Raw genomic sequence first — 20,245 nt, 5'->3', positions numbered from 1 at the left:
AGCAATGACAAGATGCTTTCAATAAACTATGAACGTAGTAAAAAGACCAAGTAAGAATTGCAAGTAAAATGTTATCAGTTTCATACACTTTATAAAACTGAATAATGAAGAATACTATGGCTGGGTTTATATGTGATTTTTAGATGGGACGCCAGTCAGAACTATTGAGGTATCACTTCTATAGTGTGTTGACAAACGAACAAACTGACATTAACGATTGTAGTGAGAATTTGGTGATGACTTACATGAAAATACTTCACTTTCTATTGCATTTCACAGGAATTTGTTAGGGTCAATTTTCGGATTTTTGCGATGGTGAAACTGTGGCAAAGTCATACTCTACCTTTTTCTGACACCATGGTAAAGTACCTTAGCAGATAGGGCCCTTCGGGGTGGCCTCACTGCCTCACCCCCCAAATTCAGTCATGCAGGACTCATTAAAGACCTTCTCTCCTTTTCCTGGTCCCTTCAGTGGTAACACTTTTTCACCACCAACCCTACCAAGCAGACTCAACCAAAGACCAATATTGAACCCTGCCTGACTCAGTTCACTCCTCCACCCACCACCACTGCCCCAAATCATTCCCTGGCAACTTTCCAGAATTTCTTAACCTCGAACCTTGTCTCACCACGATTCCCAACTCCCTCAACATGCAAACCAACCTTAGATCTGCAGAAAGATCCACAGTCCACCACCTAAAAACTGACTCTGACTTTATAATCTGACCTGCTGATAAAGGTTCCATCACTGTTTTTTTTTTTTTTTTTTTTGAACTGCAAGGATTACCTGGCAGAAGGACTCGAGCCAGCTATCAGATTGGACCACCTACAAACCCTGCCACAGTGACCCCATTCCAGAAATCCAGCAGGATCTCTAGTCTCTCCTCAAATACTAAGGTGTATCACAGAACCTCTTCCTGAAGTTCATCTCTCTCTTCACCCCCTACCGTTCCCTGCACCCCTACCTTCTACATGCTTCTTAAAGCCCATAAACACAATCACACAGGACACTCATTGTGGCAGGTTTACTGTGCCCCCCTACTCACAGAATCTCTGCTCTGATAGACCAACACTTTCACAGCCTATTATCCACAACCTACCCTCCGACATAAAAGGTATCAACCATTTCCTCCACTGACTCTTCACAGTTCCTATCCCTTTAACACACAAATCTCTGCTCATCACTATTGATGCCACCTCTCTTTACACTAACATCCCTAATGCCCATGGCCTTACCACTATTGAACCCTACCTTTCCCAACGCCCGACAGATTTCAAACCAACAACCTTCTTCCCAGTCGCCATGGCCAACTACATCATCATCCACAATTACTTCTCCTTTGAAGACATTACTTACAAACAAATCCGGAGTATGGTTATGGGCACCTGTATGGCACCATCTTATGCCAACCTATTTATTGGCCATCTAGAGGAAACCTTCCTAAACACCTTGAATCCCAAACCTCTACAAACTAAGCTGCAACCACTGTGCTGCATTCTATGTGAGCACGACAACCAACAAGCTGTCTTTCCACATGAATGGCCACAGACAACCTGTGGCCGAAAAACAACTGGACCACTCTGTTGCTGAGCACACTGCGACCTTCATTTCAATGACTGCTTCACAGCCTGTACCCTCTAGATCCTTCCCACCAATACCAGCTTTCAACTGACAGCCTTGTCATCTGTAGGCACATATTGTTAGTGACACATGGTAATGAGATGATTGCAGTCTGGCAAAGGTGCCGGGCAAAAAAGTAGTCAAACTGCTGCCAAACTTCCACATGCCTCTGTGTGCTAACAAGGTTACCTGCTCTCGAACTGGTGTTACATTCTACCAACTTCCGAAAACCATTTTAACTTAAACTTGTGGAGCTTCTGGACCTATATTATTTATGATGCTCATGTTGTACGTCTCCGCCATCCTCCAAGGTTTGCCTTGTCGCCAAGTATAACAGATAAAAATGTGTTTTCCAGACTGGCATCAACAACAGTGTAAGTGACATCCAAAATTAACAATCACCAAAATGTTAATGCAACAGTTCTGAAATCGATTTGTGTATTGTCATGTTAGATGCACTCAACACAGAGTTTGGTACATACAGCTGGCAGCAATAAAAAAATTCAAGGATTACTGAATGAGTCATTCAGCTTCTATCAATTAATTACACTTTTGTAAACTTATCAATTAATTACAATTTTTTAAACTCCAAATATACTTACAGTACTGGAGAAAGTTTCATGAACTATAGTGCAGAAAAGTAAACAAAAGTCTTAAAACAATTAAAAAAACAAGTAATTTGTTTTAAATTTTTCAATTGCAAATTCTACATTTGCAAAAAGATACACATGTAATGACACAACTATAATGTTCATGGTCATTTTGGAGATCAGTGCTTCCCCTTAATTCAAAACATGCTTTTCATTCAGTACACATTAAATGACATATTAGCTATGGCATGACTGAAGGTAAAAAGAAGTACAATAAAATATTTTTAGGATACTACAAAAATCTTTTTAAAACCACAATTTCTTTTGTACTTTCATGTCATATATAAAACAGATTATTCTAAGTGTACACTATTATTCATCATCCACATTACTAACATAAAAAGCTTCATTTCGCCGTTTGAACTTTTTCACTTGTTGAGGTGATTTCTCTGTGCCCTCATCTGCAGTGCTTTCTTCATGCAGGATATCTGAAAAAGAAACAAAAATATTGACCCTTTCAAGCATTTGTCACGTCTCGTGTACTCAAAATTACAACATTCAAAATATGATCAATTTCATCTCCATCAAAATGAGTCATCTGGACAATAGGAGACATAAATATCACACCTACATATTTTGAATGATATGTCGCTCAGAGTCCCAAGTGTATTGCACTGTAAAACTGTTCAAATTATTTGAACAGGTCACTGCACACGTATAAAGAATACGAACTTAACAGTCAAAACGTAAACTTTGGATCTATTCCTCTAAGTACATCACAAAATAAACTGTAACTGTGTAACAGGAGGTATTTAATGTCAACACTACTATTTATGTCCTTTTATGCTTCTGAAGGCCCTGTGTTCATTTTACTATCATTAAAATTATGGCAATAATCAATCTGGCTAACCCATTCTGATTATACATGTATAAAAACACTTACTCACAACTTAAGATAACGTAGAACTGCTGAAATACCAAGACGGGTATCAACTGTCGTGCCCCCATGTCACTCATTTTGCACAAAGCTCACAGAGCACACCAGTACCTCAGGTCAAGCCAAACAATTCTGCGAATATAAATTTAATTTTCCTGCTCTTTGGGAATGCTAGAGGCTTCTACAGAAATATAAGGCTAAATACTGTTCTTTTTTCTGCATGGTGTGTTGCATTACTATCCAATGGGCACTCTGGATAGGAAAACACTTAGCAAAAGAGTATCCTCATTTCAGCTTTTTTCACTCTTCCATGTCTGGAGACAGAAAGAAGCATCAACTGCTGCTTTATTGTTATCTTTTTAGACTTCAACTTTAAATCTGACAAACAAATGATGTACTTGCTATCACAAGTTGTTACAGTGTACTTAAACAACGCATTTCAACTAATACGTCGACACATACGTTACAGAATTACCCAACACTTATTCTCCATGCTGTATTGAGTGATTCTAAAGGCATCTTAAGGGTGCTTATTGTTCTAACTCAAGATGCCAGAGAAAACATTAACAGTGCTGCCCTCAGAAGATCCTTCTTAAACAAGGATATGACAAAGAGTCTTGTAGCGAGGTTAACTGCATTTTAAAGAATTTCCTCTTAAAGACTCTTAAATATGCAGCTGACAGTTATACATACGCCTGTTTTCCAACGTAAACTTCGAATAATTGCAACCAAACTTGATTCATATATGAGTAACTGAAAGGGGGGGGGGGAGAGAATGGAGAATACTGTGACAGGTACAACATTCCTGCAGGTGGCAGAGTGAATGAGGTAGTATGTTATACTGAAACATCATCCTCAGCCCACAGTGTCACCAGATGCAGATACCGAGGGGCATGTGGTCAGCACACCGCTATCCCGGCCGAAGTTTAGTCAAATAGAGGAAACTGATACTGAGATTTTCTGAACTCTATAAGATAGTAGTTTTTTTTGTTTTTGAATGCTCAATAAGGCTATAGGTAGATTCATACCCATGGATACTTTAGTTCTTACTGTCACTTGCTTCCTTTTGTGAATGGATATGTAACTTTTATATAAAAAACTATCTACAGATCCAGAAATTTCATTACTTAAAAACTGTTTTAAGTCACTAATTATGCCCACTGTGTTTTCTGCAACATTCTGATGATTTTTAATGCAAGTACTCCAATACACATCATCTGTGAAATATGGTCAAACTATCATAATCAAGGTTCAGAATGAATCCAATATGGCTACAAAATCTGCCCAGTCCATAACAGCTGATCACAAATGTCATAATTCAACAAATGAGCCACAGCCCCAGAAAATGAAAGGGGGTTGGGGGGGCAGAGCAATATGAAGTTACAATGTTCCTAGTAATGTAGTGGTGCATCCCATCATGTGCCTGTGCCATCGGCAAATCACAGTATCCAATAGTTTGAAGTATTCTAGCTATAAATTATGAATAAAATAATTGGCATGTTTCTATATCAGGTACTCAGAACAAAGTATCCATTTACAAATATAAAATAAATCACGAAGAAACTACTTTGCTGGTTACTATCAATCTTGCAGCAACTAATGTTCTTAACCATTAAGTGTAAACAACAATGACAACAAAAAATGGAGAGAAATAGAGAGAGACACTGACATCTAGTTTTGGGGAATAAAATTATCAATAAACATCTCCTAACTATAAATACTGCATTCATAATTCCAAAATAACAGACATTATAGTTGCCACATTGATCATTAGGTGCCAACACAAATGGTGAATATCTTTACTCATTCTTAATGTACGGGTTTAATACAGAATTTTTCTGTTGTTATATGAGTTCGGTAGCTGCAGTTAAGGATCATACCTTTACACAAACTGTCACGGTCAGCCTCTGGACTCTTCCCACAGTTCTCACGGTTTTTCTCTTCTGCATCACTGCTAAGAGGACTGGAAAGAATTAAACTGGCACGTTTCACTACAGTGTGTATAGAACAACTCCCATTGTTTTGAACAGTTTCAGCACCTGCATCTGCCATTATTTCATTAGCGCCACTGTGCTGGGGACTTGGCAAAACCAGACTCAGGCGAGCAGGTCTTGGTGACAAAGTATCCTGCAAATTGAAAGAAGAACTATAAGTATAAAAATACAGTAAACATAAAAAGTAGTTCTTTCAGAAACTTTCTTTGAGTCTTTGGTGGAATATAATTAATTTTAAGGAAAAAAAGTCCCAACTCATCAGCAAAATGTAGCTGTGTGTGTGTGTGTGTGTGAGAGAGAGAGAGAGAGAGAGAGAGAGAGAGAGAGAGAGAGAGAGAGAGAGAGAGATATGTGTGTGTGTGTGGGAAAGGGGTGACGGGGGGGGGGGGGAAGGGGTGACGGGGGGGGGGGAAGGGGTGACGGGGGGGGGGGGGAAGGGGTGACGGGGGGGGGGGGGGGGGGGAAGGGGTGACGGGGGGGGGAAGGGGTGACGGGGGGGAAGGGGTGACGGGGGGGAAGGGGTGACGGGGGGGAAGGGGTGACGGGGGGGAAGGGGTGACGGGGGGGAAGGGGTGACGGGGGGGAAGGGGTGATGGGGGGGAAGGGGTGACGGGGGGGAAGGGGTGACGGGGGGGAAGGGGTGACGGGGGGGAAGGGGTGACGGGGGGGAAGGGGAGACGGGGGGGGGAAGGGGAGACGGGGGGGGGGAAGGGGAGACGGGGGGGGAAGGGGAGACGGGGGGGGGAAGGGGAGACGGGGGGGAAGGGGAGACGGGGGGGAAGGGGAGACGGGGGGGAAGGGGAGACGGGGGGAAGGGGAGACGGGGGGGAAGGGGAGACGGGGGGGAAGGGGAGACGGGGGGGAAGGGGTGGAGAGAGGAGGGAGCAAAGGGTGGAGAGAGGAGGGAGCAAGGGGTGGAGAGAGGAGGGAGCAAGAGAGAGAGAGAGAGAGAGAGAGAGAGAGAGAGAGAGAGAGAGAGAATATATATACAGCATCAAATTAAATTTTAAAATTCTCTTACTTGTGTAAGGTCTTCACTGCCTGGTGATAACGACACCTGTGTGAGATCGCCTGGCTTCTCAGGTGTTAAGAAACTTGGTAGTGAAGAAACAGAATGCTGGCTGTTATTTGGACTGTATAAATCTGTTCCACATAATATACCATCACTAGCCATCAACAATATAGCCAATGGATCATCTATTCCCACTTTTTCGCAGAACTCTGTTGTCTGTGGGTTGACACGTGCACATGGTTGCTGACTATTGTTAGATGTTGACAATGTATTGCCATCAAATGGAATTACTGTACGGCAAAAGTTTGATGGGATACGAAGATTACTGTCAAATTTTCTTCGAATCAGATCCTTTTCTTCAGTAGTGGGAGCAAAAGTCCACCTAAAGAAACATTGCAATTACAGTTTAGTCAATGTACCACTAACAGACTAAGATAAGAAAATCATTGACAGTTGCAGCAACAAGAAGGAATCCTGAGAAATTAGTTAAATTAAAAATAGCAAAATTTACTCAGCCAGCAAACAATAGCGATAAAAAGAAATAAATGTATGGGCTGTATTAAAATATTTTTGCAAGCGAGGATGACTCCAAGTCAGTGCAAGATGAAATAATGTAATGCGATGAGAACCTCTCTACACAATGGAACTGGAACAAGGAGGATTCAAGATTAATGCACTCTGTCAAATGGGTTACTATGCAGATTTCATCCACATCCAAGTTCAACCATAGTGGCTGCTATTTGAATGTAACATCAAAAGCACGGAACAATGAATCACAGAATGTGTTTGGGATTTCACTGTACACTCACTTATGTAGCACCATTTATTAACAAAGGTATGGTATCTGTCTTGCTGAGGACAGCTTCTTATTCTTGACCTTGGAGACGAAAAGTGTTCTCTTGGAATACCACCCAGGGACTGTATAGGACGAAGGGCATAATTTTCCACTATACCTGCTACTTAGGCAAAATTGTAGAACACACTGCTAGCCCTTAAAATGGCAACAGGAAAGACAACAAATAACAAAATTTTACTTACTGTAGTACAGTGGGAAGACTACTTGATTTAATTTGTGGGTAATTTCAGGGTGTAGAGGATGTGAAAATTGGTACTCAGTGCTGTCACCTATGGTAGCAACAACAGTTGTAACTCGATTGGGCATGAAATTGAACTGAGCTTGGGGGACAGATAAGGGTATGTCAGTCCATGCTGCTTCAACTCAGAAGTTCATCAACTGTAGTGGTTAGTGAGTCATGATGTGCCAATCTCTCACCAACATGACCAGGTGTCCTCACTGATAAGAGATCTGAATGTTCTGGTCAAGGCATAGTCAAACACTCTCTGTGCTGAGGCAGGTCAGGACAGCATGTGCAACATAGGGTCTTGCCTTATCTTGTTGACAGATAACATTAGAGGGGGCCTCAAAGACAGAGCACAGCTACTAGCCTTAAAATTTAATATCTACTGTCCAAATTACCACCTATGTGAACCCAAGGAGAGCATGTTAGGTAGCCAATGGCACCCAACACCCTCAAACCAGGTGCTGGGCCCCTATGAGGTGATGACAAAAGCAATCTGGTAACATTCATTCTCCACATGGACTCTACACATGGACGGAGTCATGTTGATGCTGTATGCAGAACTGGAATTCATCTGAAAAGATGATCTGGTGCCATTTCTGTGACCAGTGTTATCTACTACTGTTGGTCAGCCACAGTCTGTTGCGAAGCCACAACAATGGTCTGTGTGCTGAAAGTCTGTGGTGTTCCAGACATCACACACTGTCAGTGTAGATACTTGTCTTGCTAAGAAACATGCCATTTCCTGAATCAAGGAACATGAGGTAGCTGTATGATCCTGCATGACTGAGTGATCAATAAGTCTGTCCCAGGCACTTGTAGCATGGGAGCATTGAGATCCTGTGTGACAATGCACACGGCCCTCCTAATATCACAGAATGATAAACAAGTCATGTTCCCATTTCCAGCATATGCAGGTATTTGTTTCGCCTTCTTACACGATGCCTATTATCATCATGTCACAAAAAAAGCAACTTCCAAATGCAAAACCCATAGTGTAATTTTTTCTTGTACACAGAATGTAAATGGCATTACTTTCACTTATTCTGTGCAGTTGTGCTTAAATGTTAATTATTTGTATATACACTGATCAGCCAGAACATTATGACCAGATACATAATAGCCTGTATGTCTACCTTTGACATAGATAACAGCAGCGACACATTGCATGGAAGCAATGAGGCCTTGGTATGCCACTGGAGGGAGCTGGCACCAGATCTGCACAAACAAATCATCTAATTCTCATAAATTCCAGGAAGGGGAGTGATGAGCTGTGGCGACTCGTTCAATCACATTCCGGACTTGTTCGATGTGGTTCAGATCTGTTGATTTGAGAGGCAGCTCATCAATTGGGACTCACCACGTATTCCTCGAACCAATCCATCGCACTCCTAGCCTTATGACATGGCACATTATCTTGATGAAAAATACTACTGTCAGTGGGAAACAATTATCATAAAGCCATGTATGTGGTCTGCAACCAGTGTACAATACTTCTTGCCCATCATGGTGTCTCCCACAAGCTCCACTGACTCACAGACACCCTTGTGAATGGCGCCCAGAGCATAATGGAGGTGCAATTTGCTCATCTCCATCCCATAGTACAGGTGGCAAGGAGCTGTTCCCTTGGCAGATGACAGATTTGCACCCTCCCATTACCGCGAGGAAGAAGGTATCAGGATTTATCAGACCATGCAACACTCTGCCACTGTGCCAACATTTTAGTTGTAGTTGCTGATGTTAGTATTGACATATGCGTGGCTCGTTGGCTGAGGAGGCCCATCATTAGATGTGTTCAGTGCACTGTGTGTTTAGACACACTTGTACTCTGCCTGGCATTAAAATCTGATGTTAGTTCCACCTGTGCTGTTCTACCAGTCTGCCCAGCCTACAATGTCTGACAGCAGTAACTAGAGATAGCCGCCCAACCCCATGACGTCTGAATGTGGTTTTACCACGTGTTGAAGACATTCATCACAGCACTCTTTGAAAACACTATGAGTCATACAGTTTCCGAAATGTTCATGCTTATCCTCCAGACCATCACAATCTGCCCTTGGTAAAACTCAGACAGATTGCACCTTCCCCATTCTACACAACATGGAAAAAATGCTCACTGATACTACATCCACCATACGTGTGTGTGACTACCAGTCATTCTCAACAGCTGATGCTGCCTTCCCCCTAAAAAGGTTTGTATCAATAGCAGCTCAGTGTCATAATGTTCAAGGTTGATCAGTGTATCTAAATATGTAGTACATTAAAAACAAAGATTCCAAGACTTACCAAGCGGGAAAGCGCCGGCAGACAGGCACATGAACAAAACACACACACAGAATTACGAGCTTTCGCAACTGGCAGTTGCTTCGTCAGGAAAGAGGGAGGGAGAGGGAAAAATGAAAGGATGTGGGTTTTAAGGGAGAGGGTAAGGAGTCATTCCAATCCCGGGAGCGGAAAGACTTCCCTTAGGGGAAAAAAAGGACAGGTGTACACTCGCACACACACACACACACACATATCCATCCGCACATAGCACAAGCTTGTGTCTGTGTATGTGCGGATGGATATGTGTGTGTGTGTGTGTGTGTGCGCGAGTGTACACCTGTCCTTTTTTTCCCCTAAGGGAAGTCTTTCCGCTCCCGGGATTGGAATGACTCCTTACCCTCTCCCTTAAAACCCACATCCTTTCATTTTTCCCTCTTCCTCCCTCTTTCCTGACGAAGCAACTGCCAGTTGCGAAAGCTCGTAATTCTGTGTGTGTGTTTTGTTCATGTGCCTGTCTGCCGGCGCTTTCCCGCTTGGTAAGTCTTGGAATCTTTGTTTTTAATATATTTTTCCCATGTGGAAGTTTCTTTCTGTTTTAAATATGTAGTACACTTCACACAATTTGAAGTTTGCTGCATGCTACTTTTGTAGTGTTGCAATTTTAATGGCCAGCAATGTATATGCTATTCGAAACTCAGGACACAATGTTCACGATACTGATATCACCATAAGACATAATGCCAAGAATTTGTCTAGTAAAATGCGGGACAGGTTCACTACCCTACCTCATTTTGCACCCCGGCACGAACAGTGTCACAACTCAGAAAAATACGACACTTAAGAAAACTTGACTTAGATGATTATTCCTATAAAACTTATAATGAAATAGTAAAAGCTTCCTTTAAATTTCAAGTAAGTATCGTTGGCAGTAAATTCCATGATATTTTTTGTGCATGTTGGGGAATTCACACATATTTTTCATTTTTCAACTTGGGTCACTTTTCTTGCCGGGTGCAATACGTGTACTAGGTGATCATTGTGGCCTAAAATTAAATGAGACTTACCAGAAAAGACAATCTGTTTCCAATTGGGATGTATCAGCCTGTGTTACCAAACCCAATGTAACTAGACATATAGTTGGATTGTTGTCTAAAATATCCTACGCAAATAGATGTGTGTATTCGATCTACAGTACTGCAGACACAACTGACCTATAGAAGCACATCTCTATAATGCTCTAGGGCTTTAAAGTTATTCCAGAAGAAATTCTATGGGATTCATAACTGATATGCAGATGAGGTAGCTTGTATCTTAAGCTTCCGTCACTATTATTAGCCCACTCTAAGGCTTGTAATTCAACTGGGTTTCATTGCCACGTCTTTCCCACATCCGTCAATGTGGTACTGTTATAGAATGTATGTACTGCAATTTCAAGGTACGACAAACCCTACCCATAAAAACACAATTTTTTAATTCTTATCATTTGATTAGCTTCCACAACTATTATAATATGCCACACAAACTTCTCTGTCACTAAGTAATAAAATTCCAACGGATCGCCATCCCCCATTCCCCTCCAATCCATGTATTATCAACCCATTTAGTTTGGATTGTCCAATACACTATAAGAGTGGAAATGTTTGCAGTCTTCTTCTTGCAGTCGACTTCCTCAATATAAGTGTTGCTTTTTGAAGAAAGCTTGCTTTCATTAATATTCAATTAAATTTTCACATTTTGCATGTTTAGCTGTGTGGTAAGATTTGTTCACTGCTATTAAATTTATATTTTTGATACTAAAAAGTTACTTTTTTATTGTGTTTAATCTTGCATTTAATTATTTCTACTTCACTGGTTCCAATTCTCAAGCTGACCTCACTCATCGGTGAACCCAATGCACTTCAATTTTCTACTTTTATGATTGTAAACAGAGAACATTACTATTCAAAACACCATAAATATTGTGTGGTGAGTGCAGGGCTGCACCCCCACATACAAGGCTCCAACACTTACAGTGCTGCAGTCACAAGCATCAATTTGCTTCTGCTCAGTCAGACATTCATGTGACGCAGCAATAGTATTTCCCACTGTCAGTTATTTAGATCGCTGCCCATCCACTTGGCCTACAGTTACACTCCAGGCTCTGGACTTGTGTCAGCCACCCTCAAGTCTATTCTGCTAACTCAATGCCCGCCATCGCTGCTTTTCCTGCTGCCCATCATTGCTGTCGTCTTGTCCTCACCGTACAATGCTGGACTTCCATCAGCCATTCCTCAGGCATTGCTTAACTGGAGTTGCATTTTGACTGTCTATGAGCTCACAGCCTCGTGGGACTATGTTGTCCACTGCTTCAGAATACTTGCGTGTTGACGAGGCTCTGAGCTCATAGGTTGGGTCACTACAGCACCATGCTGATGAGCTAAATGCCTCATGGGACCATGCCACTATTCCTACATGGCATGTCCCCGCTCCTTGTCTACTGTGACATTCGTGGACTTCTCAAAGTGAGCACCCTCTAGACACCATCAAGAACTGGCATTTCAGTTGTATCAAGCAGTTGACATTCGTTCTCTAAACCTGTATTGAGTTTTGCTCATAGTTAATAAATGAAGAGATGTTATGGCTATGCGTGTATTTTGATTCTGGCCTGTTGTATCACTCAGCAACCAACAGGAAATGGCAACAAGCTGATTCTAACAGGGGTATTTGTTTCTTCTAAATTATTTGTGAGTGGTTCAAATGGCTCTGAGCACTATGGGACTTAGCACTATGGGTCTTAGAACTACTTAAACCTAACTAACCTAAGGACATCACACACATCCACGCCCGAGGCAGGATTCGAACCTGCAACCATAGCAGTCGCACGGTTCCGGACTGCGCGCCTAGAACCGCGAGACCACTGCGGCCGGCCTTTGTGAGTGGTTTCAAACAACTAGATATCTGCGTGTGTTATAATTTGACATAATGGGGTACTGTGTGAGGTGTAACATGTCACTTTTATGTTAACAGTATAAACAAATGATGCTCGTCAGACACGCAGTTAATTTTTATTAGTAGTGGCTTTGCAATTTGGTCAATCTTTCCTACACCTGCTGATTTGGCACTTATTCCATGCAGCATGGGCCTACGTCACAAGAAAAAAAAAAAGAAGAGTGAATTCCACTGGAGTCCGTGAAAAAATCTGCAAGAGTGTGGACATAGGGTTTTCAATAATTCTGTTAACACTCAATCTAACTGTCAAAGCTAATCTACAAAAAATAGTGTATGGGAGTCTCTAGAGCTGTATAAGTTGGAAGAAAAGATACAAGTCCTCAAAAAGAGACTTCAATTGTTTGGTAGCTTGGTGAATCTAAATAAATACAAATTTCATCTCCAGCGCGAACCACACTACACAGGAGACAAAGTCCACAGAAAGAAAATCCAGATACTGGAACATACTCCAAATAAACAAGTCAATAATTCAAAATCTGTACACCACAGCATAGTAATTATTACATGAAGTTCTCTCCCCTCTGAACACTCATCGGATACAACAGGAATCATCCCATTTGTCGACCATGACGGGACATTACACATTTCACTGTTGGAGAGAAAATTAACGAGAAAATAATAAAAATAAATTGAAATCTTCATCGAAAAATTTCAAGAGACTGATCATGGTTGTCCTGAACAATAAGATCAACAACCAGCTTTGCGGCAATACATAAGCTGTTTTAGCACTGACACTGACGAAAATAACAAGAATTAATTGTTTGTGGAAGCAAATGCAAATTTAGTAACTCGATTTACAAAGGAGAAGAATTCTAAAATAAACATTATATTGGCCATATTTCCCCGCCTATAAGTGCAGCCGACTACTGTTCTGTCACCAGCTCATCTCATCCAGCATCCACACATTCCCCTTCAGCGAAGGCATTCATGTGGTAAACACACAGTTATTACCATCTTAAGCTGTCAGCCTCGTGGCTGCACTGGCCGCACATGCAAATGGCCACGCCAACACACTACAGATATTACTCGATGCACTAAGCTAAGGCTTGCTATCAGTTGATGCGGGGACATACATCAGAGGTTCCACTGTTGACCTACAGCACAAGTCTACGACACTGCCGTATGCCCCACCTCAAAACTAGTGCCACCAACGTCACTGCTCTCTTCAATTGTCTATATCTAGGCTAATAAGAGTGCCCTGCCTTCAGTCAAAGCCGTGCTGTGCACTATTACTTATTGTGCAGCCCTCGAGATTTGGATGTTGCTATGCTACTAGTCCTGTATCGCATTTGAGCATTTTTGTGATTTTACACTGTGCTGACATGTTTTAGTCTACCAAAGAAAAGGTTACAAAAACCAGTGCCCATTACTGTCCTGTGTCACAACAGCTTGCCTAGCACGCTGTCACTGCAATGCAGTGGTGTCTTAACAATGAAAGCAATGCAGTTTGGTGAGCGAAGTCTTTAACGTTTTCTTTCTTTCGTGGAAACCGCGGTGCTGTTGTGTGCGAGACTATAACAGTGAATATGTGCTTTAGACTAGTTATAAGTTATTGTCTTTTATAACTGAATGCCTATTGGGACAAGTAACATGGATGCCAACATCCCAGAATGATTTAAAAGTTTCAGCAAAAATTTTAATATTAAATTAGATGAAAACTGAATATTACAACAGATGCTGTAAAGACATAATTAAAAAATAATTTAAAAGATGACTTTAAAACATCTAGTGATGAATTAAGGCATAAATTAAGTAATAAAACAGAAAATAGTATAGACAAATTGTTCAAGGCATCTAGAAAGGAAAAAGAAAGATATTAATGCTAAGATTTAAGAACTGAAAATCTGTACACCACAGCATCATAATTATTACACAAAAGTTCCTCCCCATATGAACATTTATAAAATACAGCAGGAAACATATCATCTGACCAGTTATGTACCGGACAATGACTTAATGCTTTACCATAGTGTGTCCAACTGGGCACCGGACGAGAACCGTTCTTATGTTGGACTCAGTAACTATATTAAACTCGTGTGTCGATTTTGGTTGTATTGATATTTGGTAAGTGTTCGTTGAACATGGTGTATCAGTTTTCTTAGTAGATGCAGGCTTGTGATGTAACTTTCTTGGCATTTTTTCTTTCTGCGTATTTCGAGCAGTATATTCCCATGGTTGTTTTAGGTTAATTTGTGCACCCTCATAATTCAGTGAAAGTTCAGTTTCCAGTTCACAGCAGTGTGTTATTGCATCGAACTGAGTCTCTTTTGAATTATAATGGCTGTTCAATTACTCAAGCTATCTGGTTCAAATTCAGAAGCTGTTTATGTCTGTACAAAAAATGGAGCCCTCTCTGACTCAAAATCCAGGGGCTGTTGCAGGGCATCACTTAGCTCACTCAGTTACTGTTATACTGTTCTGGTGTCAGTAACTTCAACTATAAAGAAACATTGCTCAGTTTCCTCAGATGCTTACTAACATGGCTGCATCTCAGCAACCCATTGAAGATTGAGTTTCATGGCCAGAAAGAGCACTGGGCCATATACTTCAGCAACTGAAGATGCACTTCACAGCATGCAACCTACAAGGTGTGCACCACAGTGTTCACATTACTTCAAGCCCATATGCAGAAATCTTTCATTTATGTTGTCAGTTTTTTAAGACTCCCATCTGGAGGACACAGACTATGACTTTTAGTGGAACAGTTGGATGACCATTTTTGCAGTGACAGTTACCTCCAACCGACCTGTATGTGCATCACATCCTTGGCTACTGACAGACAATCTTACCCAGTGTTCATGTGAGCGTGATCATGAACAGTGTTTCAGACTTAACATACAAGTACTTTGTAATTGGCAAGGTGGGCCACCTCGAGTCAGTTTGTTTGCAATCTTGTCATGCCTGGCAACACTCGTTTCCCGTTCACAGAGTTCTATGGCGGGAGTCCCTATGGTTTTGGCCTAGCTTTCGTACTGGACACCATTAACATAGCTAAAACTTGGTTCAAGAATCGTAAAAGAAGGTTGTATACCTGGAAGAATCCCGAAGATACTAAAAAGTATCAGATAGATTATAAAATGGTAAGACAGAGATTTAGGAACCAGGTTTTAAATTGTAAGACATTTCCAGGGGCAGATGTGGACTCTTACCACAATCTATTTGTTATGAACTGCAGATTAAAATTGAAGAAACTGCAAAAAGGTGGGAATTTAAGGAGTAAATGAAGCAGGCAAAAAGGAATACAAACATCTCAAAAATGAGATCGACAGGTAGTGCAAAATGGCTAAGCAGGGATGGCTAGAGGATAAATGTAAGGATGTAGAGGCTTATCTCACTAGGGGTAAGACATACTGCCTACACAAAAATTACAGTGACCTTTGGAGAAAAGAGAACCACTTGTATTAATATCAAGAGCTCAGATGGAAACCCAGTTCTAACCAAAGAAGGGAAAGCACAAAGATGGAAGGAGTATATAGAGGGTCTATACAATATTATAGAAATGGAAAAGAAAGTAGATGAAGATGAAATGAGAGATGCGATGCTGTGTGAATAGTTTGACAGAGCACTGAAAGACCTGAGCCGAAACAAGGCCCCGGGAGTAGACAACATTCCATTAGAATTACTGACGGCCTTGGGAGAGCCAGTCCTGACAAAACTCTACCATCTGGTGAGCAAGATGTATGAGACAGGCGAAGTACCCTCAGACTTCAAGAAGAATATAATAATTGCAATCCCAAAGAGAGTAGGTGTTGACAGATGTGAAAATTACCAAACTATCAGTTTAATAAGTCACAGCTGCAAAATACTAACGCGAATTCGTCACAGACATATGGAAAAACTGATAGAAGCCGACCTCGAGGAAGATCAGTTTGGATTCTGTAGAAATTTTGGAACACGTGAGGCAATACTGACCTTACGACTTATCTTAGAAGAAAGATTCAGGAAAGGCAAACCTACATTTCTAGAGAAAGCTTTTGACAATGTTGACTGGAATACTCTCTTCCAAATTCTAAAGGTGGCATAGGTAAAATACAGGGAACGGAAGGCTATTTACAATTTGTACAGAAACCAGGTGGCAGTTATAAGAGTCGAGGGGCATGAAAGGGAAGCAGTGGTTGGGAAGGGAGTGAGACAGGGTTGTAGCCTCTCCCCAATATTATTCAACCTGTATATTGAGCAAGCAGTAAAGGAAACAAAAGAAAAATTCGAAGTAGGTATTAAAATCCATGGAGAAGAAATAAAAACTTTGAGGTTCACCGATGACATTGTAATTCTGTCAGGGACAGCAAAGGACTTGGAAGAGCAGTTGAACAGAATGGACATTGTCTTGAAAGAAGGATAGAAGATGAACATCAACAAAAGCAAAACGAGGATAATGGAATGTAGTCAAATTAAATCGGGTGATGCTGAGGGAATTAGGTTAGGAAATGAGACACTTAAAGTGGTAAAGGAGTTTTGCTATTTGGGGAGCAAAATAAGTGATGATGGTCGAAGTAGAGAGGATATAAAATGTAAACTGGCAATGGGAAGGAAAACGTTTCTGAATGTATTTGTATGGAGTGTAGCCATGTATGGAAGTGAAACATGGACGATAAATAGTTTGGACAGGAAGAGAATAGAAGCTTTCGAAATGTGTTGCTACAGAAGAATGCTGAAGATTAGATGGGTAGATTACATAACTAATGAGGAGGTATTGAATAGAACTGGAGAGAAGAGGAGTTTGTGGCACAACTTGACCAGAAGAAGGGATTGGTTGGTAGGACATGTTCCGAGGCATCAAGGGATCACAAATTTAGCATTGGAGGGCAGCGTGGAGGGTAAAAATCGTAGAGGGAGACCAAGAGATGAATACACTAAGCAGATTCAGAAGGATGTAGGTTGCAGTAGGTACTGGGAGATGATGAAACTTGCACAGGATAGGGTAGCATGGAGCTGCATCAAACCAGTCTCAGGACTGAAGACTATAACCACAACAACTACTACCATTAACACTGGCCCTGTTGCAGCCCTCTTGACACTGGCCTACTCACCGCTACCGCCTCCACAGGCAACTTGCTGATGCGCCATTGCTGCTCCTGCGATCACTCCCGCCATCACCACCAGCCCTACTGCCAATCTCACCATTCCCACTGGAGCCACCAATCCCATTTGTTATCCCTTCCTCAGGTTCGCATGGACACTTCTCCTCTTATCTTGTCATTGTTGCCCCCAGTGCCTGATGTGTAGATTCACTCCGGGGACTTGGTGGTAGAAGTACTGCACACCTCCCTGCCTGCACTACCCACTGGTTGTTCCTGTCTTTCTCCAGCACACCAGGAGTTTTCAGCTGCAGTATAGCTCTCTCTGCCTCTCCTGGGTGTCTCCAGCCATTAGCAACTTATGCATCTACAGTAGCACCTCGTAGATCTTTCGTTCGTGTTGCACCTTCAGGGTAATTTAGCTGCAAGTTCTGGTTACATCCAACATCCCAGCATGTTTCGTTTTTTGCAGGCTCATTTTGTCTAGTAGTTTAGTGATCCAATTCAGTATATTCACACACCCTACACTGAGCTTTTGGAAATTATTGTGCAAAGACTCTTATGTGGTTTTTCTATTCTTCAGTATCAGGTGTCAATGGTTATGCAACACATGCTCATCAGTTTCGTTTAGTTGTCTCTTGCGTTCTTCTTCAGGTTACTTTTAGTCATTTTATGTACAGTGTTTTTGGTATGCTCAACATTTTTGTTACAGTAATTAACAATTTGACTACAGCTTCTAAGGCTTTCGTTTGCAAATTGCCTTACTGTACTGTCGTTTTGTTTCAGTCGATGGAACATTCAGCTCTGGCAACTGACAATGGCCCTCCTCCCTCGGGTGCCATGCTCATGTTGTCACCACAGATGTGTATTGTGTGCCAGATATGGTCCCAGGTGTTAGTTAGATTACTTTGGGTGATTGCTTGTAAACAGACGACATCAATAAAATTAGCTATGCCATTTCTCTCCAAGCCTCCCATAGCATCATGAGGATTTGGCTACTATTTGTTATAACCCAAAATGAGGAAAATCCTCACAAGCCTTCCCATCCCTCCCAAAATGTAAATCCATCATCCACCTAAGAATACAAAAAGTTGATTTTTATTCCTCTGTCCCTCATAGTTACAAAGGCTCCATGGCTGATATACCAAACAACACGTATTTGCTTGTATGGCCACTGGAAAACTGTTGTAAGCCCAACTAAACCATCTTGTGGCTGAGCATATTCCAAAACACAATACAATTGACTTTTCCATATCTCCTATAATTCTCTGAATCCTTTCTCCAGTATTTGGAGATGGTGATAACCTGCTCCCAGTAATCTGAAAGAAGTAATGTGTTCAGATGCCACAAGGAACGTGTTATATAACACCAACAATAAAAATGGTGCCACATTTGTATTATATGTGATTCCTGAAATATAACAGATAACACAGAGTCAGTATCTGATTTAAAAGGGAATCATCTTTTGCCAGCAACAATGTATTGCTCAAGTCATTACTTACCCAGCCCAAAAGAATTTCATGTGCTGTTGAGAGGGTTTTTTTCACTGGGCTGTTTGCTGTGAGGTTATTATTCACTTCCATTTTTCTGGATTCCTTTACAGATACAGTTTCACTGATAGACAAAGTGCTAAAATACACTGGAAGAAGTATCTTGTAAGGTATTTTGTGGATGAAATTTGCAATAAAGTGAAACATATTGCAGATAATATGATTGACATACAACTAATAGCGTTTACTTTTTATGTAACATGAACGCGATGTCATTAACTTTTAAGAGAACAAATTAATTTATCTGCCATTTTTGTAGAACATGATAGTAAACCACATACAAATATTTTGTTTTCTAGCTTCTACACAGCTCACACTACTGATCCGGTTTCATTACCTTGCACCTCTGCTCTCAATTTGATTTCAAAGATGCTCCTATTACACAATGGAGCACAGTGGGCTTAGTTAAATGCCAGTGATTTGAATGGTTTAGTAAAATAAGGATACAACCCAAAGCCACATTTAAACAAGTCTCAGTATTTTGTTAAAAAAAAGCCACACACACACACACACACACACACACACACACACACACACATTCATCCTGCAGAAGACTGTTAATTGCTTGGAACTTTCTGGAAGGTAAAAACTGTGCTGGGTGAAGCCTGTAATTGGGAACCTTACCTTTTGCATGCAATGCTTCTGTCATTCTCTCTCTCCTACTTTCTAAACTGCACAGAAACTACAGCTTGGCACAGTTTTAATCTGCCAGGAAGTTTCATTGTGGTACATTAGTTGGTTAATCATAATATGAATCGCTGGCACTTTCATTTGATTTCCCATATAGCTTACAGAACCACTTAGTAGGGCAACATTAATTTTTATTCAAAATGGCAGATGCATAACAGTCCGAAGACTTAAATGGGGAGAAAGGACAAACGAAATGCTGCACAGGGGAGTTAATAGACAGAAGAGGCACCAACAAATTAATCTTCTATACTATTCTTCTATCCCTTTGATAAGTCTCTAAGATATACGAGATTGAATATAGTGAATAGATACAAATCATTTCCTCATGAATTTCATATATACCTTTCATTATTTCCAGGTCCTGGCATATAATGTATGCCCTTTTTTACACTTAACAGATGATTTGTAGCATGAAGGATAGTCAGCCATTCAAGGTCATATTCTAGTTCCACAGGCTTGTTGGTGTCATGAGGGATGTCCAAGACCTTAAATTCAAAGCAC

General features: G+C 41.1%; 1 protein-coding gene across 2 annotated transcripts in view; it reads right to left on the bottom strand.

The window, feature by feature from the left end:
* Positions 1–2,042: 2,042 nt before the first annotated feature.
* LOC126354494 (lariat debranching enzyme-like) overlaps positions 2,043–20,245 on the bottom strand; it is an 83,560-nt gene continuing 65,357 nt past the window's right edge. For both annotated transcript variants that reach the window (XM_050004223.1, XM_050004221.1), the window contains exons 7-10: positions 20,087–20,229; positions 6,164–6,536; positions 5,029–5,275; positions 2,043–2,699 (exon numbers count right to left, since the gene is read on the bottom strand). In XM_050004223.1, coding sequence (XP_049860180.1) covers positions 2,584–2,699; positions 5,029–5,275; positions 6,164–6,536; positions 20,087–20,229 — 879 coding nt within the window. In that variant the 3' untranslated portion in view covers positions 2,043–2,583. The remainder of the gene's footprint in view (positions 2,700–5,028; positions 5,276–6,163; positions 6,537–20,086; positions 20,230–20,245) is intronic.

The sequence above is a fragment of the Schistocerca gregaria genome, chromosome 3, assembly GCF_023897955.1.
Source record: "Schistocerca gregaria isolate iqSchGreg1 chromosome 3, iqSchGreg1.2, whole genome shotgun sequence".
Taxonomy (NCBI): Eukaryota; Metazoa; Arthropoda; class Insecta; order Orthoptera; family Acrididae; genus Schistocerca; species Schistocerca gregaria.
The sequence above is the reverse complement of the archived record's forward strand: the minus strand, read 5'-3'. Positions and strand labels throughout refer to the sequence as shown.